The 25,648-nt window shown below is 46.1% G+C and overlaps 1 protein-coding gene across 4 annotated transcripts in view; it reads left to right on the top strand.

Annotated features, from left to right (window-relative positions):
* FRAS1 (Fraser extracellular matrix complex subunit 1) overlaps positions 1-25,648 on the top strand; it is a 355,216-nt gene that overhangs the window by 208,348 nt on the left and 121,220 nt on the right. For all 4 annotated transcript variants that reach the window (XR_013394125.1, XM_077933767.1, XM_077933768.1 and 1 more), the window contains exons 20-25: positions 9,396-9,548; positions 10,067-10,213; positions 12,522-12,668; positions 16,357-16,497; positions 22,108-22,251; positions 25,055-25,195. Coding sequence is in view for 3 of the 4 variants with exons in the window: in XM_077933767.1 (XP_077789893.1) it covers positions 9,396-9,548; positions 10,067-10,213; positions 12,522-12,668; positions 16,357-16,497; positions 22,108-22,251; positions 25,055-25,195 (873 nt within the window). In the remaining variant the exon portion in view is untranslated. The remainder of the gene's footprint in view (positions 1-9,395; positions 9,549-10,066; positions 10,214-12,521; positions 12,669-16,356; positions 16,498-22,107; positions 22,252-25,054; positions 25,196-25,648) is intronic.

The following is a 25,648-nucleotide window of genomic DNA, read 5'->3' on the forward strand; positions in this document are numbered from 1 at the left end:
AAAAGTTTTGGAAAAGCTTCAAAAATCACCAAAGTCTTCAAAAACCTCAAAAAAGGCTACCACACCGCATGCTATGAGTTGCTCCTCGAAGTCAAGTCGCAACTGTATTAACGGTTTTAAGAAAAAGGAAACAAACTTGCAAGACGTTTCCGTCTTGCGAAGCAAGCCCATAGGGGAAATCGTCTTGCGAAGCAACTCAAAAAACCAAAAACCCTTTCGTCTTGCGAGTATTCCGTCTTGCGAGGCATTCGTCTTGCGAGGTACCACTGTAATTGGATTTTGAATAAAGGTGCAGTGAATTGTTACTGCTTTGAATTGTATTGTATTCTCTTCCTTAGTGGGTCTTGCAAACCTCTATTCTGAATAATGCTTTTTATAGGGTAGAGTAGGGGGCACTGAGGATATTTGTGGCACCAAGGGGCTGTGACCCAAAAAGGATGGGCAGCAGAAAACTACACATTCACGCTATGTGCTTAATTCATTTTGGGGGGGAGGCTTCCTTTGAAGACAGTCCCTAAAGTGCAGTTGGTGCAGAATTCAGTGTCTAGGCTGTTATTTGGGTGGAGACTGATAGCATTCCTTTGGTCCCCTCTCCCCGAACCTGGGTGAGAGACAGACTTGGGCAGCAGTGAATAATCAAGTGAGAAAGAGGCAGGAGAAAAGCTTGACTCAAAGAAGGGATTCTTGAGGAGGAGGAGGAAAAAGAAAAAGGCAGATAAGCTCAGACTAAGGAAGAAAGGGAAAGGAGAAGCAGCTAGTGGCAAAGTGATATTTAATTAAAAAGAATGGTCTGGGAGCTTGGAAACACAAGTTTAATAAATAAATAAATAAATAAATAAATAAATAAATAAATAAATGTACAGAAAACAAAATGAGGTGTCCAGGCAATTGACCCATATAACTGATAGCTTCCTGGGACTATTATTATATATTCTATAGGTAGCCTAATTGTTATATTAGCCTTGAAGCAAACACCTGTCCAGGGATTTGTTGACTTGCGTGACCCTGAGTGAAACTTTCACCTCTTCTCCCCTCGCAGTTCATAAAGTTCGGTCATTTGTTCCCGCCGCCTAATTACTAAAACCTGATTGATTGGAATAATCATATATTGCCACAAGCGGCATAATTTGCATATATTATTTGGTTCCTTGCGAGCTCGAAGGGTTTGACTTGGCTTGTCAAGGGAAGTTGCTTTTTTCTCCCGTAATGAATGGCTTGTCTCTGTCTGTGCTGTTGCCGCACCTCAATCTCTTCAACACTTATTGAAATGTCACCATGTGAATTTGCCTTCAGAGGTTATTAATCATGGGTTAACAAGTAGCTGTCACATGAAACCATGCAACTGAAAGCATTAAATTATACCACAGAAACTATTATAAGGTTCTTTTTTTTTAAGAGGGGGAAAAAAACCCCTCCACAAGAACTCTGCTTTCATAATAATGTTTTCGTAGCTATCTTCCCATCCATCAATGCTGCTTGTTAATCGAGAATTTTGCTTCAGACCCTTGAGGTGGAACTATGTATTTGGGACTTCAAGGGAACTCAAAGCCAAATATGACTCTTTTCAGTACCTTGAAGGGAAATTGTTTGCCAATTGCAAATTAATTGCAGCGAGGAAGCCGGTGGCAAAGAGAGAGTGTTACGGCTGCGAGAAAGGCAACTATCATTATCTTTCAGAGTGGGTGGCAGTTCCTCAGGTTTAAAGGAGACTCTGGGCTACGTGAACCAATTAGCGCAAGTAAATTTAATTGGCAGGATGTTTCTGAAAAACTTGAGGGTGGGAATTGCTGAGGAATGGTAATAGTTGCAGAAGGGAAAGAAAGACAAATTGCATAGCGTAGGCTTGTCCATTAATGCAAGTGGGGCACTGCCCCACCACTGTCAGTCTGCCACCCCACATTTGCCTGCCTCCTTATGTATATCCCAGACACCTCCATTTTTAAGAATCCAAACAGAACTTTGTAACATGTGGAGGAACGTTGCACAAGTCATATCTTGTGCGCTCTTAGTGGGATGGCATTCTACTAAGTTTTATTCACGGTAGACCCGATGAAATTTCTGGAAGATTGTGGCCTAAGCATTTGCCAGTGGATTTATTGGAGAAGCGACGTGAGCACAATTTATTTAGGTCTCCACCCCTTCCTTTTTTGTTGAGGGAGGACAGAGTGTTGACTCATCCTCAATGAGTTATTACCGTTTTGTAAAAGACTGAACCATATGCTGGCCTGCGTGGCGAGTTCCTGCCTCCCCCCTCAGAAATAGAAATAAAGACACGAGACACAAGAATTCGAGTTAATGGGTCAAATTAGGCCACAACTTTATTGATTACAGGAATTGAGCGGTATTGGCTTAGGCATTGGTCCTAACAGTTAACCGGCTTCAGCCAGCCCGCTGGCTGGAAGACTGGTGAGGGTTAACCACCAGTAGGGGGAGTCCTGCTGAGGCACGTAAAGTAGAAGCTCCCCCCGGAATTACCGCTCGGGGGCGTGCCATGGGCCCACACCTCCATAGGCTTAGGACAAGGCCACGCCCCCTGGAATCCTTTACCAGATTACCCTTTGATTTGGGGGGAGGTGATGGCGCTTCCTCCCCCCCTTCATCTGCATAACAAAAGACCTTACCCCTACCAATGCCTAACCACCAATACCGTGGAGTTGTGATGGATTGCTACGAGGTAGGCGAAAACCAAGTAGCTGGGCCAAATGGAAAAAATTCCTACCAGGCCCCTTGACGACGACCGGCTGAAGTCCATAGCATCGTCATAGAGCCTAACCTAACGGATGGGCGGGCAGGGAAAACCTGGCTGGCTGCAGCGGGGAAAGAGGGAGACCCTCGGCCGCACCAGACCTAAATGCGCGAGACCACGCTCCCTGGACCAGCAGATTGGCTGGCCCAGGGATGACACGTCCGAGGATTCCCTGGCATTGCGGGGGCTGAAACCAGCCCCCGCGAGCATGGGGGAGGGGTGTGAAGCCCACAACCCCACCTCCTCTCTAGCTCGGAAGTGGCTTTGTGGAAGAGGTGCAGGGCCTATTCAATCAGAGCTATTCCACCTGGCTTTCAATTTGAACTTAGCCTGATCTTTTATTCCCTTTCCTTCCTTCCCCCCTCCCCTTTTTATGAAGATTACCCGCTCTGGGATCCCACAGCTAATTCTCCCCTGGTCTCCTCGCTGGCCCAAATAGGACTAATTCAGCCAGCTAGCCCTGGTGATCATCTAATGTTTATTGGAAGGATTTTTCCCCTAAATTGATTTTTGAATTCTGAGTTTACTGTTATTTACGCTGGAGAAATGCTCCAAAGATACATGAGGAGGAGTTCTGGTTTTGGAACTGTGGTAAACTCGTGGGCAGATATGCTGTAGAAAAATTACTGCGCTGAGCAAGGGATGTGGAATAGATGACCCCAACATCCCTTCCTGCTCTCTGTTTTTATGATTCCAGTATCCTTCAGGTTATAAGCAATGTGTTTGGAACAATGGTGTGCATTATCTTAACCACTTGAGGTTGATGCTAGACTAAACTGAAAGCAAATTCTCCCTCCCGTTCATTCCAATGAGTGTCGTGAAGGACAGAAAGATAAATATAAAGAGAAAATATTATTATGGTGGAAGCGGGAAACATTAAAGAGAATTTTGTGTTCCCTTTCAGGTTTTTTTTTATTCTTTAGCTCAAAGGGAAATGGCTGTGAAAAATCCAAACAAGTTTCTACAGTACAAAGTACCTCTTTCCCCTCATCCCTCCATCCCTGGTTCCCCATGGTCCATCAAATTCACTACAAGCCTCTCCCTTTCTCTCGTTTTTCTTCCCCTCTGAGAGAGATCAATAGCGTGAACGCATGTCCTTTGATGTCCCCGTGGTCAAAGCAGTGCTGCAGGATAGAGAGAGATCTGTGCTCCCCCCAGGAAGGAAAGACTCACTTATGGGAACTGTGTTCGCACTCAGAGGCAAAAGCAAACAAATTGTGCAGACATACGTCTGTGCAATGGCATGGAAGCAAAAGTTGTCCTGGTTTAATGTTTGGGAGGTGTGTGGGAGCATGTCAGAGACTTAAGTCAAAATACCAATTCTTTATTTGTGTTGCAGTGCATTTCACCTGGACAAACTAGTAGGTGCATGCTATATAGTGCAAAATATAAGTCCCATCAGCCTCAGGCTGCCTGCAGCCTGTCCGCTGCTCCCAGAGCTGGGGGGGGGGGATCGTATTTTTTCCCTTGATTTCCCCCTCTGAAAACTAGGTGTGCCCTATGGTCAGGTGCACCCTATGGAGCGAAAAATACTGTACTTGCTCTGTGTAATTTATTCCCAACACCTGCTCCTGACACCTAGTGCATTCTATTTTGGACTACAACTCCCATCAGCTCTAGCTTAGTCAGGGCTGGCTGGGGCTGATGGGAGTTGTAGTCCAATAGATCTGCAGCGCACCAGGTTCGGGAAGTCTGCCTTAGGCTACTGAATTTGCTGCAAATAATAAAGGGTTCCAACTTGAGAGCAAAGAAGCATCTTAATCTATACGGTGTTCAGGGAAATACCGTATTTTTCGCCCTATAGGACGCACTTTTCCCCCTCCAAAAATGAAGGGGAAATGTGTGTGTGTCCTATGGGGCGAATGCAGGCTTTCGCTGAAGCCTGGAGAGCGAGAGGGGTCAGTGTGCACCGACCCCTCTCGCTCTCCAGGCTTCAGGAAGCTATCCGCAAGGCTTGCGGGCAGCAGCCTGCAGCCCGAAGCACGGGGCGCGCTTCGGAGCGCACCGCGGGCTTCGGGCAGATGTCCGCAAGCCTTGCGAGCCCGGCAGGAGTTCCCGCCGAGCTCGCAAGGCTTGCGGATAGCAGCCTGTTCTGGGGGCTGGGGTCGGGGGAAGCTCGGGCTTCCCCCGCCCCAGCCCCGCAACTGGGGAGGGGGGGATAATTTTTTATTTATTTATTTTTCCCCCAAAAAACTAGGTGCGCCCTATGGGCCAGTGCACCCTATAGGGCGAAAAATACGGTAGTTGTATGCATACAGGTAGAACCACATGGCTTCTCCCAGCAAGACATTGCCCAAACTGAGGAAGCTGGCACCAAGCTTTTCTACTTTCTGATAGCTCCTGATTGACCCTCCTCTATCACTTGATTTCCCAGGCCAGGACTTGTCAGGGCTGTTATGAATCTCCTGGCTAGAAATGTCTGTAGGTTCTCCCCTGCAGCCAGCAAGCCCTTGTGGCAAAGGGAGCCAGTGTTTGATCTCAGTGGCTCCTGTTTCCAAGCCCTACAGGATCGGGCTAGGAGCACAGGGGAAGGCTGAGCCTAATATTAAGCACTCCCAACACTTTTTGATTACTGCACATTAAACATGCTCCTAGATTTCTCCCATTGGAACCAGTGTGGCTTAAAGATGTGCTAACTTTGGGTTGCATGCTGGGTTATGGTATCTCCCAAAGGTCTTTGCTTTGTTCATTCATTGCTAATCTATTGCCATTGGAATTTGAGCTCCTTGATTCTCTTTGGTTCCTTTGGAGTGCCAGGTCTGGGTTGCAGAATCCCAATATCTTTTCATTCACTTGTAGTGGAAGTTTTGGAAACGGACGGAAAGGTTAACTTCCAGCAGGAAACCTGGCAGCAAGCTATGCATGTTACTTTGAAGGCAGCAGCTTGATTGCATTGCTTTCAAGACAGCCATCATTTCCCATATAATTTTCTGAATCACCGTAATGAGGAATAATTTGGCTTCCAGGATCCCTTCCATTGTCCCTGTATTGTGCACAAAAGACTTCTTGTAAAACTTTCTGAAACTCCTTTGGTTCAGGGGAAGGTCATGAGCAACTTGTTGACGGGTTGCTGGCAAAGTAGGAGGGGGTCTGAGTCCGCCTCTCCCTGCTGTGAACTCCATCCTCTCTAGGCTGATAGGTGGCTGGAGGCGGACAACATGCCCAGTGCTTTTCTGAAAACATGGTCAGTGTGGAGACATGGTGGCGCTGCAGGTTCGGGCATGTGGAGAATGCCAGTGCCAGCAGCAGAAAACCCAAATGGCCCTCTCTCACTTCTGGCTCTCAGTGGTAAAAATACAAAAAGAGTGATCATGGACCTTCTAAGTGTGGTGAAAATGGGTTGAGCACACATTAATCGTATTTCATTTTTAAATTTGGTTTTACAAATTCATTCACACAAATAATGTTACTTCAAATATTAGAATTTCACACAAGATTCTTCTGAAATCTAGAACTCCCCTCCTCCCCTCCGTGGGTTCTTTAAATAACTTTTTCAACTGCATATTATAAGTCCATCTAATTAACAGTACTCCATTGTATCCAAAATCTGTGTATCACTGCAGGAGTAATTTAAAGCCTGCCAAAGCGTTTGAGTGTTTACAGTCGTCTTTCAAATACAATATATGTTTGTCCCATTCTCTGTTGAAGTTTTGATCCTCCTGACTTCTGATTTTCCCAGTTAATCTTGCCATCTCTGTATAGTCCAGTAATTTCATCTGCCGGTTTACCCTAATAGGTATCTTGTCGTCTTTCCAGTCTGGGCAAACAGCATCCTTGCAGCTGTTGTAGTGTACATAAACAGTCTTTTCAGTTCCACATTAACCGTATTTCAAGGCATCTTTTCTCAGGACAAGAGAACTTGTGTTCAGGCTGCTTCCTTCAAATGGAGAAGGCCTGTCTATCTTCTCCCTAATAAATCTTACTAGTGGCACCTTCCTTGTGGCACTCTCTTCCTAAAGGGCTCTGCGCCTTTACCCTATCAGATTCTTACCCCCTGAAAATTCCTTTGTTTTAAATGGCATCATCAGCTGATTCATGTTCCTGGCTGTGGGTACTTAGATGGGCTTTTGCCGCTGTTTTTAAATTAGTTTTTAACATTTTAGTGAAGAACGGAAAATCTTCCCACTTTTAAGTTTCTGTTTTATTTATAAAAAATGTTTATAAAATCTAGCCTGTGTAGGAAATGTCTTAAGTGGCCAACAGCAAATATAAACACAAGAAAAATATAAAAGCAGAAAATGGTATAAGAAGCTCGCTACTCGCATGAAACACATCCAGTCTGAAAAGCTGGTTGATACAAGAAAGTCTTCAGACGCTGCCTAAAAATAAAAAAGAGGGTGCTTGGTGGGTTTCCAATGGATGTGCATTCCACATTGCTGGACCAGCCATATAGAGTGCTTGATTTCTTGTAGATGGCAAGTGGGCCTCATTCACACGGAGAGTTGACAGCATTCCTCCAACAAACCTTAGCAATTAAGCTGGGATATTAAGGCTTAGGTGGACTTTAAGGTATCGTGGACCCAAGTTCTTAAGGGCTTTGCAAATCAATCAGTTCACGCATAATGGCAAGCTATAGTTAAAACAAACCAGGGTTTGTAAGTCAACAGCAAACCATGGCTTCAGATCCTGGTTTGTTGGTAGTAAGCAAACCATGAGAACCAGCGTGGTGTAGTGGTTAGGAGCAGTGGACTCATAATCTGGGGAACCGGGTTCGCTTCCCCGTTCCTCCACATTCAACTGCTGGGTGACCTTGGGCTAGTCACACTTCTCTGAAGTCTCTCAGCCCCACTCACCTCACAGAGTGTTTGTTGTGGTAGAGGAAGGGAAAGGAGATTGTGAGCCGCTTTGAGACTCCTTAAGGGGAGTGAAAGGCAGGATATCAAGTCTAAAGTCCTCTTCTTCTTCTAGGTGCTGGGCAGGGTGCACACATAATGCTAAGCCATGGTTTAATAAATCATACTTGATTTAGTATTATAGGAGGCTCAGACTTAGCTTGCTTTGAAGGAAACGTGGTGCCTGAGGGCAGTTTCACCCCCTTATCTCATATCGGAACCAACCCTGGACATTTGCCGTGCTTTCAGAAATAGTTTCCAAGTGACAGAGTGATTTTGGCAACTGAGCGTCCAGGCAGTCCTGTCAAACCAAACATTTTCTGTGCTTGTTAGGGAAGGCTGTACAGGAGTCTTCAAGGCAATGAAGCAAGGCACAAGCCTTGAGAGGGGAAGGAAATGTGTTCAACACCTCAGTGCTTGAAAATAAAAGCAGGATGAACATAAGGGAAGCAGGGAAGAGAAGCCACACTGAGTCTGGTAATTGCTGTTAATTGTCTACTTCAACCGCCTAAGAGCCCGGTCTGATGCTACTTCTACATTGAACAGGCAATCTGCCTCTTTCTTCTTCTTCCATGTCCATAATGCACAAACAAGTATAGTTATTCAATTAATCAAGTCAATGCATCTTTAATAAATATTTTTTACATGAATATCTACTCACTCCCCCCCCCCCAATCTAATCCACCCCTGCCTCCAGTCTCCACAGAATGATTCTCTCCTTGCTATAAGGTAAAGGGACCCCTGACCGTTAGGTCCAGTTGTGGACGACTCTGGGGTTGCATGCTCATCTCACTGTATAGCAGGGGTTGGCAAAGTTTTTGTGGCTTGGGCCAGTTCACGGTCCCGCAGGTGTGTGTGTGCGCGCGTGTACACGCAAGTGCAAATACTATTTCTGGCGCTCCTTCCAGCGAGGAGGAGGGGTGCACAGCTTCCCATTGGCTGCAGGAGCTTCCTGCAGCCAATGGGAAGCCGGCCAGCATTGTGGAAGGCAGTCCCCACTCTGCTCCATGCCAGTTTAGCATGGCACACGGAAGCCAACCGAGTGGGTGGCAGGGGTCCATGAGCTGGTTAAACAACTCCCCTGGGCCACTTGTGACCCATGAGGCTTAAGGTTGCCGACCCCTGCTCTATAGGCTGAGGGAGCCAGCGTTTGTCTGCAGACAGCTTCCGGGTCATGTGGCCAACATGACTAAGCCGCTTCTGGCAAACCAGAGCAGTGCACGGAAACGCTGTTTACCTTCCCGCCGGATCGTTACCTATTTATCTACTTGCACTTTGACGTGTTTTCGAACTGCTAGGTTGGCAGGAGCAGGGACCGAACAACGGGAGCTCACCCCGTCGTGGGGATTCGAACCGCCGACCTTCTGATCAGCAAGTCCTAGGCTCTGTGGTTTAGACCACAGCGCTACCCACATCCCACTCGCCACCAATGTCCTTGCTACAGCTATCCATAATCATTACATCCCAGATTTTCATCCCTTGGAGAAAAGTATCCATTTAGCTATTAAAACAGGCCAATATCAACATGACAGGCCAAAGCATATGGCAGAAGCTTCTGAAACATTGTGATGGTCATAGCCTGATATCCCAGTTGCTAGAACCACAGGAGGGGAGAGTTGCTCTTGTGCTCAGATCCTGCTTACGGTTTTCCTGCAGGCATTTGCTCAGTCACTATGAAAACAGGATGCTGGACCAGGTGAGCGGTTGGCCTGATCCAGCCGGCTCTTCGTACATTCCTATGACTGTGCTGTGCTTTGGGCAGCGGTCTCATAGACTTATCTCATGTTCATGCCAACGTTCTCTTCTCCTTTCTGCAGATTGCCACCCTTTGTGTGCACAGTGCGTGGCAGATCTCCAGGACACGGGAAGCATCTGCTTGAAGTGCCAAAACCTCCATCATTTGCTCCTGAGAGAACACTGCTTGCCTGAGTGCCCCACGGGGTATTACAAGGCTGGCGGAGAGTGTCGAAGTGAGTAGCATCTGAAAAAAATGCCTTCAACCCTGTATACCTAGAGGAGCATCTCCACCCCTATTGTTTAGCCCAGACACTGAGGTCCAGCTCAGAGGGCCTCCTGGGGGTTCGCTCATTGCGAGAAGTGAGGTTACAGAGAACCAGGCAGAGGGCCTTCTCGGTGGTGGCGCCCGCCCTGTAGAACTCCCTCCCAACAGATGTCAAAGAAATAAAAGAACCACACAACTTTTAGAAGACATCTGAAAGCAGCCCTGTGTAGAGCGACCCAGTCAGAGGGTAATAATAATAATAATAATAATAATAATAATAATAATAATAATAATAATAAATTTATTATACCTGGGTTGCCCAGTGAGCTTCATGGCTGAATCAGGATTTGAATCCTGCCTCCTCTGCTCTAAACCCAACACACTTTTCTCCCTGATGCACAGAGTTATGGTAACGTTCTTAATGGCCTGTTTGCAGAGAGGCTGCTTCTCACAGACATACGTTTCCACAATGTCTTTCACCTCCAGAGTGTGACACTTCGTGTAGAACTTGCGAAGGAGAGGGACCTTCCTCCTGCACCTCCTGCGATTCGAACCTTGTTCTCTCTCACATCGGCACGTGCGTCTCGGCCTGCTTCCTTGGGTTCTACAGGGATGAGAACCAGCATTGCAAACGTACATCCTTCTGCTTCTTGCTTTATCTGTTTGTTGCTTAAACAAAGAAAAAACGGAAAGATGATTTCGATAAACATTGCAAGGGGTTATCAGGCATGGCCAAACTTGGCCCTCCAGCTGTTTTGGGACTACAACTCCTATCATCCCTAGCTAACAGGACCAGTGGTCATGGGATGATGGAAATTGTAGTCCCAAAACAGCTGGAGGGCCAAGTTTGGACAGGCCTGGATTAGATAATCCACGGGACCCTTTTCAACTCTAAAATTCTATGGTTCTAAGTTGCTGTGATTCAGATCCAAGCATATCAGCCTTGAAATAGCCTCCAAAACTGGGGTGGGGGAAGAGTTTTTAAGGGGCAGGGAGAAATAGCTGAAATGGGGGAATTAACTTAACATTTATATTTAAGACACTTCACAAAACAGGTTTGCATTTTAAAAAACAGCACTTCATGTTAATAAGTAATGTTAATAAGACATGCAGTGTCAAGACAGCTCTGTCTTAACTAGCTTACATTGCAAATTTATTTTGCCTTTTCTTTGTCATTTTGAATAATGTGTCAGTGGTATATTTTGAGGTTTGCAAATGTGCCTCATCAAACATCTAATTATTAGCTACTTCTTCACTCTGTTAATCCACGCAGCTTCTTAGATGTGTTGCAAATGTGAATTAATTAAGGCTTGTGACACAAAATGAGTCAGATGCTGCAGCATAGAAAATTAGGTATATAGGAGATTTTAGATGGAGGGTTGTGGGGAGGTGGTGGGGAGGTGGATGAAGATTTGTGTGCCCTTAAGGGGCAAAAAATACCCAGACATAAAAACCCTGGAGCTGTATTAACTCTAATAGTTCCCTTCTTGGTTCTTCAATGGGAATCTATTCAAACATTTAGCAAGGTAATGTAGCATAGTCCACCTCGACTATTTAATGTCAGGCCTTTCCCCTGATGTGCTAGCTTTCTTCATGCAGGGAGTTTCTGATATGCGGGCCATTTTAATCAAAGAAACAGTCCCTTTTCTGCATTCTCGCCTCATAAGAGAGTTGCATGAACTTTCAAAAACATTCGAACCACCTTGTAGAGAGACGATGGAAAGGAGGCAACAAGAAATGGTTCAATATTTATTGATTTAAAAGCTTTGTATGTCACCTTTCATCTGACTTGGATTCCAGGGCAGTGAAATAGACATATAATAAATGATTTACATCATAGCGCAATAACAACAGAAATAAATGACAAAAGAGAGCGGATTGGACCCTTATGCAGGCTTAGGAGTATAGAGAGCATTTGAAGCACCTGGGCAAATTAAAAAAAAAAAAAAGTTTTAGCCTGGCGCCGAAATAATTGTTGTGTGGGTGTGAGTTGGGCCTCTTTGGCTAAGGTAAAGGTAAAGGGACCCCTAACCATTAGGTCCAGTCGTGGCCGACTCTGGGGTTGTGGCACTCATCTCACTTTATTGGCCGAGAGAGCCGGCGTACAGCTTCCGGGTTTTGTGGCCAGCATGACTAAGCCACTTCTGACGAACCAGAGCAGCGCACGGAAACGCCGTTTACCTTCCTGCCAGAGCGGTACCTATTTATCTACTTGCACTTTGACGTGCTTTCGAACTGCTAGGTTGGCAGGAGCAGGGACCGAGCAACAGGAGCTCACCCCGTCGCGGGGATTCAAACCGCCGACCTTCTGATCGGCAAGTCCTAGGCTCTGTGGTTTAACCCACAGCGCCACCCGCATCCCTCATTGGTGAGAAGTCTCTTGTGGCTGAATTTCCCAGGGAAAAGGCAACTGAGGAACGGTTTCAGTAGACGACTCACAAAAATTACAGAGAAGTACATACCTCTCTTCCTGAATGTGTTACTCACTTCTGTGTCATGGAGGAGGGGAAACTTTATTTTGTGTGTGTATGAATATCTGTTGACCCATTGGGAAAGTTACTTGTGGTCTGGACTCAGCGTTGGGCAGGATGGTTGGAGTTTGTAGCACTGCAGGATTGAATAACTCTTTCTCTGCCTGTGTCCGCCCATCCTCTCCCTAGCCACTTTCCCTCACTTTGTATAGTTTTGTAGCTGTTTGAAGTGTTCAAAGTGCTCTAAGTACAATAGTTCAGTCAATCATCATTGTTCTAGCATTTCAGACACTTCTTGTTCCCATATTGCAGATGGGTAGGCCGAGAGATAATGGCTTGTCTCGGGCTGGTGGCTGAAGCTTGCTTTAAACTGGAGACCTCCCACCCAGCTCGTGTTCTTAGCGGCAATTGTGCTCCAGCCGTTAAAAATAACTGCGATCAGTCATCCTGCTTTTTATCTTCTTCTACAGCTTGCAGCAGTCAGTGCCTGAGCTGTGATTCGGGGACCCGTTGCACATCCTGCAAAGACCCGTCCCACGTCTTGCTCTTTGGCGAATGCCAGGATGACAGCTGCGCTCCACAATATTACCTTGACTTCTCCACCAAGACCTGCAAAGGTGAAAGAAACAGAGAAGTGTTCTTGTCTTGGATCACAGTAACAATGGTTAAGAGTCTAGTTTAAGTCACAGCGAAGCCTTCTTCACTCTCTCCTTCCAAACCACATTCCTCCCACCCTTTGCTGCTTCCCTCGCTCCCCTGGTTATCTGCTTTCATGGGATTCTGCTCCCAGTGAAAAACAAGATTATTGCAAATCCTTCCCTCGTAAATGATTGAGTAAGTGAGCCATCAAACTCTCTTCCGAGGGTCAAGATTTGCCATTTGCTCAGCTAGCGGTTCAGTCGATTGATGGGTGAGCTTAACTTGCTAAATCCCTCCTCCTCCCCTTTAACATTTATATAAGATTTTGTATATTTGCTGGAGTTTTCTCTGATTTATAAATATTGCAAGGCTGAATATACATATTTCAAGAGAGAACTTTGAAGGAACAAGCCTTCAGCACATGCTGCCGGTTCCACATTGGTGTTTTCTGAGGAAGAAAATCAGGCCCAGTATGAATATTTTCTTCCTTCCCTCTTCATGCCTTCGTTATTATTATTTATTAAATTTGTATAAAGCCACCTTGCAAATGCACCACCATCAAAGATTGCTGTGCATCACCCTCAGAAGGCTTGCTGTATAATTAACTAACCTGAAACACTGGGACTCTTTTTAACTATCCAAGGTGGAAGAAAGTTAAAGCTAAGGAACTTGATCCCAGGACTCATAAAAGGCTATTGACTCACTTTCATGTCACAGCAGGATATGAGCATATAGAGTGGAGTTCAAAATTCACTGCAAACTGTTTAGCAGTGAAATCAGGGGAGAGTCAAGAAGGACAGCTCTTCCCCCCTTAACCCCAGACAGAATCCAGCAACCTGCTAATTTTTACTATTATCCTAATTAGGGGGAAGAAATTCAGTTCAGTTCCCATTTCAATATGAAACGTCCTAATTTGCACTTCCTGAAACAACACAGGAACCGAAACGGGTTTCTCTTTAAAATTCACAGTTCTCCGAATTTTGTGATGCAGTTCTCTAACAAACAAGATGTACAGAAATGTGTGTATTGGGGGAAGCATGCATTAGAAATGTGCAAGCTGGTGAAAATACCATGCAAAAATGCATTACACTTGGGGAAATTGTTTGCAAAAATGTGCATATCAGGGTAAAGTTGCATACAAATAGATTAGGAGAAATTTGCATTAAGATGCTGGTGAATTTTCATGGTGGCTTTTAAAAAGACACAAACCGATGGAGAAATGCAGAGAGCTGAACTTAAGGCTGAAAAGGGGAGAAACGGAAAGAAACCGAAATTGGCGTCCATCTATAATCCTAAATTCCTACCCTGATTCCCAAGCTAACCTTGTTGTTGTTTAGTCGTTTAGTCGTGTCCGACTCTTCATGGCCCCCTGGACCAGAGCACGCCAGGCACCCCTGTCTTCCACTGCCTCCCGCAGTTTGGTCAAACTCATGCTGGTAGCTAACCTAGAATGTAAAATAAATCCTCAGGAGTTTGCCAGGCTGTATTTTCCCTGATGTATATTGGAGAAGGAGCTCAGGATTTTCAAAAGGAGTACTGAGCTGATGTTTCATGTGGCTGGAGGATGTGGATTCCATGGGAGAAATTCTTTTGCTTTGGCACAGGTTAAAAGAGCCCCCTCGCCCCCTTGACAAGTGATCTGTGATCTAGCTGCAGCACCCAGAACTACTTACCATGGAGAGGAGCTATGCAGACGTTGTTTCAGCACCACTGAGAGTGCCTTCCAGGAAATGGGATGGTGTTGCACAGACTTGCAGCGTGATGCCAGCCATCTAACATGCCAAATAGTTCTAAATGCTGCAGCTGGGGCTCTAGGGTCAATGTCAATCTGTACAGTGTCCCCATGTCCCCCCTTCTCTCCTTCTCTTACGCTCACTGTTTCTGCTCTGCTCAAGTTTCTCTTGCCAGGGCATCCAAGGACAGCTCCAACTTCTTTCTGCCCATATGTATTTGCACCCTGGCTCACCTTGAGGTCTGGAAAACTAGAGTGCCAGTGCTATCTTGGTTTCCTTTTACAACAGCCCCCCTTCTTAAGCTTGCAGAACGGGCTATTCTTAGACTCAGCAGGGCTCCCTCATCATCCTCTCTGGGTCTGTGTAACACCTGACTAGGACAGCTTCTATCTCTATGCCACCCTGTTCCTCCAGGACTTTTGTGATTGCTATATCCTGTGCTGGCTTTTCTCCCGTTCCACACCCCCATCGCCATATCCCATCCTCTGTTCATCCTGGGGATTGTAATCCACTTCACTTCTCTGTATTGCACAGCAGGGGTTTGCAAATGGTAGGCTGGGGTCTCCTGTCAACATCTCTGGGCGATTAGCAGTCGATCAGCCAAGGTTTAAGCAGCAAGAAAGCAGCTCTTTCTTCTGAAATTAATCTGCTGGAATGAAGCGAGTTATCCAGGAACAGACTTCTGTGTGAAAGGACTGGAGGTTGAGTTCAGTTGAGTTCTGGTGCTGAAAACAAAATCCTAATCTCAGAATGCTCAGAGGCACCTTGTCTTTTATTCTAACCGCATTACTTTCACAATTGTACACATGGCCCTGGTTAATAGATCATGAGGTTCTAGTAAATGATAAAAATAATTTTATTATTTATACCCCGCCCATCTGGCTGGGTTTCCTCAGCCGCTCTGGGCGTCTCCCAACAGAACACTAAAAACAGAATAAAACTTCAAGCATTAAGAACTTCCCTGAACAGGGCTGCCTTCAGATGTCTTCTAAAAGTCAGATATTTGTTTATTTCCTTGACATCTGATGGGGGGGGGGGCATTCCACATAGCGGGCGCCACTACCGAGAAGGCCCTCTGCCTAGTAAAGAGCAGATTAGATGCAATAGTTCTAACTGCTAGATGGAGGCAGTAAGCCTTTGATGGGAACCGCAGGTGTAGAGGGGGCTGTTGCTCTTTGGTTCTGCTTACAGGCATCCCATAACCTTCTGGTTGCCCTCCCTGAGAACAGGATGCTGGACTTTGGTTGGATCAAACAGAGCTGTTCTTAGGTTCTTAAGCCCACCCCTGATGTATAGCACTTGGCGCTCTGTTGGTGCTGAATAAATGCTCAGCGATTTTCGCAGTAGCGTGGCTCTCTCACAGTTATTGCATGTGTCTCCCAGGAGGTACCCGGCAGCTGCCTGGAGCAGCGTGGCTGAGATGTCCCTGCCTCCCTGTTATTAACTTTGCCACGCTCTCTTCCGAAATTCCTTTTGACTTCAGGGCAATGTCACCTTCGTCATTGATTCGGCCTGCTTAATTAGCAGCGCTTGCGGGGAAATCCCAGAAGTCCGCAGGAGTGGAAGATAAGAGATTTACGGTTTAACCGTGGCAGGAGACGCCATGGAGCAATGTCGGCCGACAGCAACCGCAAGCACCTCGAGGGAGCAGCCGTTGCGACTGCCTGACTGGACCTTTGAAAAGCAGCCTCCTGTGTCCGTGTTTAACATAACTGGGAAATGTTAAACCCCAGAGAAAGATCTGTGTTATTCTAAGAACATCTCCTTAGGCATTTTCTCTCCTGCCTTGCATCTGTTCCGCTGTTCTTTCTTTGCCCTTCAATGCATCTGCAGTCAGTACCGTTTGGTATGTTAAAATGGGTGGGTGGAAGCTGAGCAGACCGTGGGCTTTGATTAGGATGTGTGTGTATTTTCTTCCTTCTTTGTATTCCAGAGTGTGACTGGAGCTGCAACGCTTGTAGTGGTCCCCAGAGCACCGATTGCTTGCAGTGCATGGAGGGATACATTCTCCACGAAGGTTCCTGTGTGGAGCATTGCCCTCCTGCTTTCTACAAGGAATCTGACACTTGCCAAAGTAAGTCTCTGCTACTTTGCCTGCAGGGTAAGTGTATTTGATTTCCTTTATCGGGGACGCCGTCCACAAACAACCTCTGTCAAATACTGCTATGGAAGTTCACTAATTCCTTGCTGGACAAATGGTGTCTTGGGCCTCCATTTGAAACAAGGCGGTAGGGTGGTCCTCTGCCACTTTGCAAGACCAGTCGAGATTTTGCTTTGGACCTGGGTGGTAAAGGGCAAAAGGAGACGGGGGAGAGCACATGCTATGTCTTGTCTAGGTTCTTCCCCATCAGCTCATTGGTGAGAAAAAAAGGTAAAGGTAAAGGGACCGCTGACCATTAGGTCCAGTCGTGGCGGACTCTGGCGTTGCGACGCTCATCTCGCTTTATTGGCTGAGGGAGCCAGCGTACAGCTTCCGGGTCATGTGGCCAGCATGACTAAGCCGCTTCTGGCAAACCAGACCAGCACATGGAAACACCATTTACCTTCCCGCTGGAGCGGTACCTATTTATCTACTTGCACTTTGACGTGCTTTCGAACTGCTAGGTTGGCAGGAGCAGGGACCGAGCAACGGGAACTCACCCCGCCGCAGGGATTTGAACCGCCAACCTTCTGATTGGCAAGTCCTAGGCTCTGTGGTTTAACCCACAGTGCCACCCGTGTCCCTCATTGGTGAGAAGGGCATGCCAAACAGTTGCTGTGCTGTCCACGTGCCTTCACGGGAATGTAGCAGTCCATGACTGGGGTGAGAGATCTTTTACAACCCAAGGGCAGCATTCCATCATCCGCAACTTTTCGAGGGCCGCATATCTGTAGTGGGCGGGGCCAGGTGTGAAAGTGGGCAGACCTTTCCCCCTGCATTCCAGGGGGTTGGACTAGGGATTAGGACTTGGGATTCCTTTCAACTGTACAATTCTATGATCCTTTGACTCTTATTTGTGTAGAGTAGGCTGCGTTGCCAACAGCGACCGATGCCAACAGACACCAGCACACTTAGGGATCCGCAGCTTGTGTGACAGACCTCAGCAACTCAGCAATTTGGCTAATCTACTTTATATACATATAAACACACACAGAGCACTGCAACATGGCTCCCTCTCTCTCTAGAATCAGACAGCAAAGAGAAAGAACAAAGGACAATAGTCCCACTTCACAGAACACAGTAACACAAACATCCTGTCTCTGTCACTTTCCACTTTGTGGAGTCAAAACATACACCATCATGTGATAGACAAAAATCCCATGATTCACTAGTGCAGAGGTGGGGAGCCTTAAGAGGGTTGGGTGAAATCTTCCTGACCTGTGGACCTGGGTTCTCCGTTCCTGCCCCGGTACTTCTACTTGCCAAATGAAGTTGCTGCCAAGTCAGGGAGCAGGTTACAAGGAGAAGGCAAGCCTGGATTAAGGCCCCCCCCCCCCAAGGCAAAGTGAGATGGAGCAAAGTGAGCCAGTTGGGTGTGTTGGTGAGAGTGCTGAACTAGGACCTGGAATACCCAGGTTCATATCTCTGCTCATCCATTGGGCTGCCTGGGTGGCCTTGGGATAGTCTTCCAATCTGATCTACTTCACAGGGATGCTGTGAGTCTAGACTGGAGAGGGGGAGAACCATGTATGCTTCCTTGAGCTCCTTGGAGGAAAGTGGGGTACATGTGAAATACAGAATACTAATACATACCTGGAGCTGACTGTGGCTCAGATCATCAGCTTCTTATAGCAAAATTCAAGCTTAAACTGAAGAAAGTAGGAAAAACCACTGGGCCGGTAAGATACAATCTAAGTCAAATCCCTTATGAATACACAGTGGAAGTGAGGAACAGGTTTAAGGATTTAGATTTGGTGGACAGAGTGCCTGAAGAACTATGGATGGAGGCTCGTAACATTATACAAGAGGCAGCAACTAAAACCATCCCAATGAAAAGGAAATGCAAGAAAGCAAAGTGGCTGTCCAACGAGGCCTTACAAATAGTGGGGGAGAGAAGGCAAGCAAAATGCGAGGGAGATAGTGAAAGATACAGGAAATTGAATGCAGATTTCCAAAAAATAGCAAGGAGAGACAAGAAGGCCTTCTTAAACGAGCAATGCAAAGAAATAGAGGAAAACAATAGAATGGGAAGAACCAGAGATTTGTTTAAGAAAATTGGAGATATGAAAGGAACATTTTGTACAAAGATTTCCATAATAAAAGACAAAAGTGGAAAGGACCTAATAGAAGCAGAAGACATCAAGAAGAGGTGGCAAGAATACACAGAGGAACTATACCAGAAAGAAATTGATGTCTCGTATACCCCAGATAGTGTGGTTGCTGACCTTGAGCCAGACATCCTGGAAAGTGAAGTCAAATGGGCCTTAGAAAGCATCGCTAATAACAAGGCCAGTGGAAGTGATGATATTCCAGCTGAACTATTTAAAATTTTAAAAGATGATGCTGTTAAGGTGCTACACTCAATATGCCAGCAAATTTGGAAAACTCAGCAGTGGCCAGAAGATTGGAGAAGATCAGTCTACATCCCAATCCCAAAGAAGGGAAGTGCCAAAGAATTCTCCAACTACCGCACAATTGCACTGATTTCACGCGCTAGCAAGGTTATGCTTAAAATTCTACAAGGCAGGCTTAAGCAGTATGTGGACCGAGAACTCCCAGAAGTGCAAGCTGGATTTAGAAGAGGCAGAGGAACCAGAGACCAAATTGCAAACATGCGCTGGATTATGGAGAAAGCTAGAGAGTTCCAGAAAGACATCTACTTCTGCTTCATTGACTATGCAAAAGCCTTTGACTGTGTCGACCACAGCAAACTATGGCAAGTTCTTAAAGAAATGGGAGTGCCTTATCACCTCATCTGTCTCCTGAGAAATCTCTATGTGGGACAAGAAGCTACAGTTAGAACTGGATATGGAACAACTGATTGGTTCAAAATTGGGAAAGGAGTACGACAAGGCTGTATATTGTCCCCCTGCTTATTTAACTTATATGCAGAATTCATCATGCGAAAGGCTGGGCTGGATGAATCCCAAGCCGGAATTAAGATCGCCGGAAGAAATATCAACAACCTCAGATATGCAGATGACACAACCTTGATGGCAGAAAGTGAGGAGGAATTAAAGAACCTTTTAATGAGGGTGAAAGAGGAGAGCGCAAAATATGGTCTGAAGCTCAACATCAAAAAAACGAAGATCATGGCCACTGGTCCCATCACCTCCTGGCAAATAGAAGGGGAAGAAATGGAGGCAGTGAAAGATTTTATTTTCTTGGGCTCCATGATCACTGCAGATGGTGACAGCAGCCACGAAATTAAAAGACGCCTGCTCCTTGGGAGAAAGGCGATGGCAAATCTAGACAACATCTTAAAAAGTAGAGACATCACCTTACCAACAAAGGTCCGTATAGTTAAAGCCATGGTTTTCCCAGTAGTGATGTATGGAAGTGAGAGCTGGACCATAAAGAAGGCTGATCGCCGAAGAATTGATGCTTTTGAATTATGGTGCTGGAGGAGACTCTTGAGAGTCCCATGGACTGCAAGAAGATCAAACGCATCCATTCTTAAGGAAATCAGACCTGAGTGCTCACTGGAAGGACAGATCGTGAAGTTGAGGCTCCAATACTTTGGCCACCTCATGAGAAGAGAAGACTCCCTGGAAAAGACCCTGATGTTGGGAAAGATGGAGGGCACAAGGAGAAGGGGACGACAGAGGATGAGATGGTTGGATAGTGTTCTTGAAGCTACCAACATGAGCCTGACCAAACTGCGGGAGGTGGTGGAAGACAGGAGTGCCTGGCGTGCTCTTGTCCATGGGGTCACGAAGAGTCGGACACGACTAAACGACTAAACAACAACAATACAAATGATAAGTGGGATGGATTTGCTTGGTGGCTAGAACTGGGAGCATCAACTGCAGCAACAACAGATTTCTGTTCTTACTGATACCAGAGAGCAAGTCCAACTTGGAAGCTTTTCTATAGTTCAGAGCTTTCTATATGACCTGTTTCAACCTACTGATGTTTCAGGGCCTTGTTACCCTGTAATTCCTCACTTTGGCCTGATCTTGGTGGTGGCCTGCCCTGTGTGCCCTGACATTCCTCAGCCTCCAGATTCATGGTCTGAATCTGTGAATTCTGGGCCTGACACCGTCTGACTGTAGTGACAGAGGTATCCTATTTGGAGTGGCAGTTCTGCCTTCAAATGAGACCTGTCAATGTGATCCCTGCTATGCTTACAGCGTTTTGGGTTTACAGTGCCTGTCTGTTGTGATTTAGGACATACGGGAACAGTAAAAAGCCCGTTACTCAGAAAACGTTCGCCGCAAATTTGCGCTGTCACCTCAAGACCTACAACGGCATTTAAGCTGGCATATATCTATAATGTTCTTCTGAGGCTTGGGATCTTGAAGGAGAGTGGTAATGGATACAAAGCCCTGTCCAGGTCCAGGCAGATCAGCACCCTGGACAGCTCCCAGTAGGACCTTATATCTGCACTTGGGAAGATGCTCTCTCAGCAAAGGCTTAAGAGTCATCTGAAGCCTTAAAAAGTTGACATGTCTGGACCTTACAGTGGCTCCACCTTGGGAGACCTGGTTGCACTATTTAAAGGGCCTGCAGCCTGTTCTGCAGCCACATGCTCCTGCATAGTTGAAGAGCGGGAGAGACTGCAGGAATGTCAAACCCCAAGGATGACAGGAGACTGGTGCATCGCCTGAATGAGTTCTCCTAAGGCCAAAAACTGGGACCCTGAGGCAATGTCCACCTGCACTTGAGCTAGGAACCCAGTGCTGTCTGCTTGTGTTGAGTGGCTTCTGTACTGACAGCTCTAATCATCCGGTAGCATCTATTATACTCAATATTTCTCTCTCTCTCTCTCTCTCTTTCTCTCTCTCTCTCTCTCTCTCTATGCATGCACATACATACGTACACTTGTACACCCTGCAGTAGCTAGAATGTTGGGCTTTGATGTAGACAATCCAAGTGCAAATTCTTGTTCAGCTTCCCAGGTGTCAAAAAAGGTTATTTATGTATGCCACTACTGCGGCCCGTGTTTTGTTAGCCCCAAAATGGAAAACGAGCGAGGTCCCAACTACAGAAGAATGGCAACTTAAACTGATGGAATATGTGCAGCTTGCGGGCCTAACAGACAGAATAAGAGACCATGAAGAACATAGGTTTAAAGAAGATTGGAAAATGTTTATTGAATATATTGGGGGGGGGGGAATTGTGTACACTTGAAAACGTTGGCAGATAAATTCAACAGTGTAAATAAGTTTTGATGGATGTAATAATGGAATACTGAATGGTTTGGTTTATATAAAATATCCAGGGCTTTATGTTATGCAAAATGAACCATGGAAAGAGAAGAAGGGAAGTTTTTGATATTTTAAGGTTGCTTAAATGAATATTCTAAATTGTAAAACAGAAAATGTAATAAAAATTATATATATATATAAAATCTTGCTCAGCTATAGAATTCACTGTGTGACCTTGGACATGCCATGCCCTGCGAGATTATTGTAAGGACAGAATGAGCTAACTGTGTGTGCTGCGTTGGTCAGGGTGTAATCAGATCACGAGACACAGAACTGTGCCCTGCGTTTGTGTCTAGAGGAATTTGTTCCTAAGTTATTTGTGCGTGTTTTCCAGGATGTGATGATGACCGCTGCCTGGAGTGCCGTGCCCCAAGTGAATGTGCCCGCTGTGAATCCCCGTTTCTCCTCATGGGTTCCCAGTGCGTCTCGACATGTGGGAAGCGGTTTTATGCAGACCACGGAGAGCAAAGGTGCTCAGGTGAATATCAATGAGGGGATTAAAGGTTAAAACACACTTGAGTTCAGAGGTAAGCAGCCTGAGCAAAAAGAGGACTCGAGAATCCATGGGCTGGATAAAATAATATTCCAGCTTATGTGCTTCACTTAAACAAACCTGTTGATGTTGTTGGTCTCTGAAAACTGGGTGGCGCTGTGGGTTAAACCACAGAGCCTAGGGCTTGCCGATCATAAGGTCGGCGGTTCAAATCCCCACGACGGGGTTAGCTCCCATTGCTCGGTCCCTGCTTCTGCCAACCTAGCAGTTCGAAAGCACGTCAAAGTGCAAATAGATAAATAGGTACCACTCCGGTGGGAAGGTAAACGGTGTTTCCGTTTGCTGCTCTGGTTCGCCAGAAGCGGCTTAGTCATGCTGGCCACATGACCTGGAAACTGTATGTCGGCTCCCTCGGTCACTAAAGCGAGCTGAGCGCTGCAACCCCAGAGTCGGCCACGACTGGACCTAATGGTCAGGGGTCCCTTTAACTTTACCTTTAGGACATGAAGAGCTGTAGCAAAGCTTCTGATCCTTTATCTTACTTTGTACGCATCTCGGGATGAGAACTCTTTCTCTAAATATGCCTGGCTTACAGTAGGGCAGCCCAAGACATTTTGCTGCCTCAGACAAAGAATACGATAGAATCATAGAATTGTAGGGTTGGAAGGGACCCCAATGGTCATCTAGTCCAACCCCTGCAGTGCAGGAATCTCAACTAAAGGATCCATGACAGATAGCCATCCAACCTCTGCTTAAAAACCTCCAAGGAAGGAGATAGCCCCCCTCCCCTCCCATTCCACATCAGGAAGCTACTTCCAACACTAGCAGCAGGACAGTGTCCACCATTGTATTTGTCCTCCAACAGCTAACCTCTGCTCCCCGCTCCCCAGTTCTGTCACCTGAAGCAGCCACTACTCTCTGCTTAATAATAATAATAATAATAATAATAATAATTATACCCCGCCCTCCCCAGCCAAGACTGGCCTCAGGGCGGCTAACACCAGATATAAAACAATTGATTAAGATACAACTTAAAAACAAGATTAAGTACAACATTAAAATGCAGCCTCATTTCAGTAGAAACTCAAATCAAGAATTTTTGGGGGATGAAAACGTCAAATCTTCACCAAGGCCAACTATCCAGACTGGTCCTACGTGGGCCAGAAAAAAGCCAGGGAAGTCCCCAAATAGGAGTTCCATCACAGAAGGAGAAAGGAAAAAGGAAAGAGGCGAAGAGGATCAAGTTGATTCCAAGCCAAAGGCCAGGCGGAACAACTCTGTCTTACAGGCCCTGCGGAAAGAAATCAGATCCCGCAGGGCCCTGGTCTCATGAGGCAGGGCATTCCACCAGGCTGGAGCCAGTGTTGAAAAGGCCCTGGCTCTGGTTGAGGCTAATCTGACTTCCTTAGGGCCCGGGACCTCTAGGGTGTTGCTGTTTATGGACCTTAAGGTCCTCCGTGGGGCATACCGGGAGAGGCGGTCCTGTAGGTACAAGGGTCCTAGGCCATGAAGGGTTGGGCCTCAATCCCTGGCAGATTTCTAGGAATTGCTGCCAGCTGGCATAGATCAGGCCTCCTCAACCTCGGCCCTCCAGATGTTTTGAGACTACAATTCCCATCATCCCTGACCACTGGTCCTGCTAGCTAGGGCTCATGGGAGTTGTAGGCCAAAAAAAATCTGGAGGGCCAAGGTTGAGGAAGCCTGGCATAGAGAATACTAGGGAAGGAGGGGTGAAGAATCTGCTTTAAGTGGATTTATACCTGGCTTTTGGAAGTTCTTACTCAACTGAACTTTGCTTGCACCAGACGGCCTCTTGGCCACAGGTGTCCAAGCTGCTCATGCTTCTTTTGTAAAGTGCCTTGAGGCGTTTTACAGTCGAGAGATAGATGAATCTTGCAAAACAATTAACTCAATATATCAGTGATCTACTGGTTGCTAATCCTGCCTAAACTTTCTTGCCTTCTCATCCAAACCCAGGCCTTCATAATAATTTCTTTGGGGCATTATTTTGTGAGTGGGATTCTGCGGCATACTGGCAAACATGACACTCCTGAGCAACAAACCTGTTTCCCAAAAAGAATGTGTTTTGGGGGAGGGATAGGTTTGCAGTAAGGAAAGTGACAGGGATATGCACCGGAGACTGTGGGATAACAATTGCTTGATGCAACATCATTTAGCCTCACAAGCAAATCAGAGTGAATCCTCAATAAATTGGTGGTGTTGTATAATCTTCCTCACAAACACTGTGCAAAGAAATCAGGAAGAATGCTCAATAAACAGATTATCTGGAAGCGACAGTAACTGGAGCAAATTAAAAAATGTTGAACAAGCAGGCTCCCTTTTTGTTAAAGCATGGAGATTTGTCCCTTCTTCATATTTAAGACAATGTAATTCTTTATAACAATAGCTGCTTAGTGCGTTTAACTGGGAAGCCAACCACAGATTTTGGAGCTCCTGAGGCACAATCAAGTGTGATCTCAAACTTTGTGTGTGTGTATTCATGCGCTCATGTGCCCAGACACTGGTGTCCACACGTAAAGGAATGTGTGCTTCCTGAACTGAATGGAGAAGATTTTATAGTCTAAGAGTCCTGTTTGTTGCATTGCCCTTCACCCCCCAGTGCTCAGGGCAATGTTGGCTCAACAAGCCGTTTGTGCTTGGACTCTTGTTTCGTTGACCATTAATAAAGTAATAACACAGTTGTGGCCTTGTTTTCCGAGACCAGAAAATGGCAGTGGTAGCATTTGATCTTTATTTGAAAGTCTCATTTCTTTCCTTTTCATGCTAGCCTGCCCCAAAGGATGTTTGGAATGCGACAAATCAAGTCGGTGCCGAGTTTGCGACTCCACTACATTTTTGCAGGAAAGCCGCTGTGTCTCCGACTGCAGCCATGGTTTCTATGGAAATCCCTGGAGCAGAGAGTGTGAAAGTGAGTATTTTCCTATAACGCTCCCCTTGGCAGCTGGGTAGTGTGGGTCACTTACAGTTTCCCATCTGTTCATATGAAGTAACAGTGAACCTCATGGGTTGTGAGGACAGCTGGTGATCAGAGACAGTGCGTGTAGTGGTTAGAACATTGAAATAGGACCTAAGAGACCCAAGGTTCAAATCCTTACTCAGCCATCCAGCTTGCTGGGTGACCTTGGGCCAGTCATAGTCTCACAGCCCAACCTACCTCACAGGGTTGTTGTGATAAAAACCGGGACCACTTATGACACCTTTAGTGCCTTGAAGGAAAGGTGGGATAGAAATGTAATAATAAATAAGTCAATCAATCAATCAATCAATCAATCAATCAATCTACCTACACCACAGGTAATCTGATTTAACAGACAGATCTATTTCTCTTTATCAGCCTTACTGAACCATGGGAATTGTAGTT

This window comes from Podarcis muralis, chromosome 9, assembly GCF_964188315.1.
Source record: "Podarcis muralis chromosome 9, rPodMur119.hap1.1, whole genome shotgun sequence".
Taxonomy (NCBI): domain Eukaryota; kingdom Metazoa; phylum Chordata; class Lepidosauria; order Squamata; family Lacertidae; genus Podarcis; species Podarcis muralis.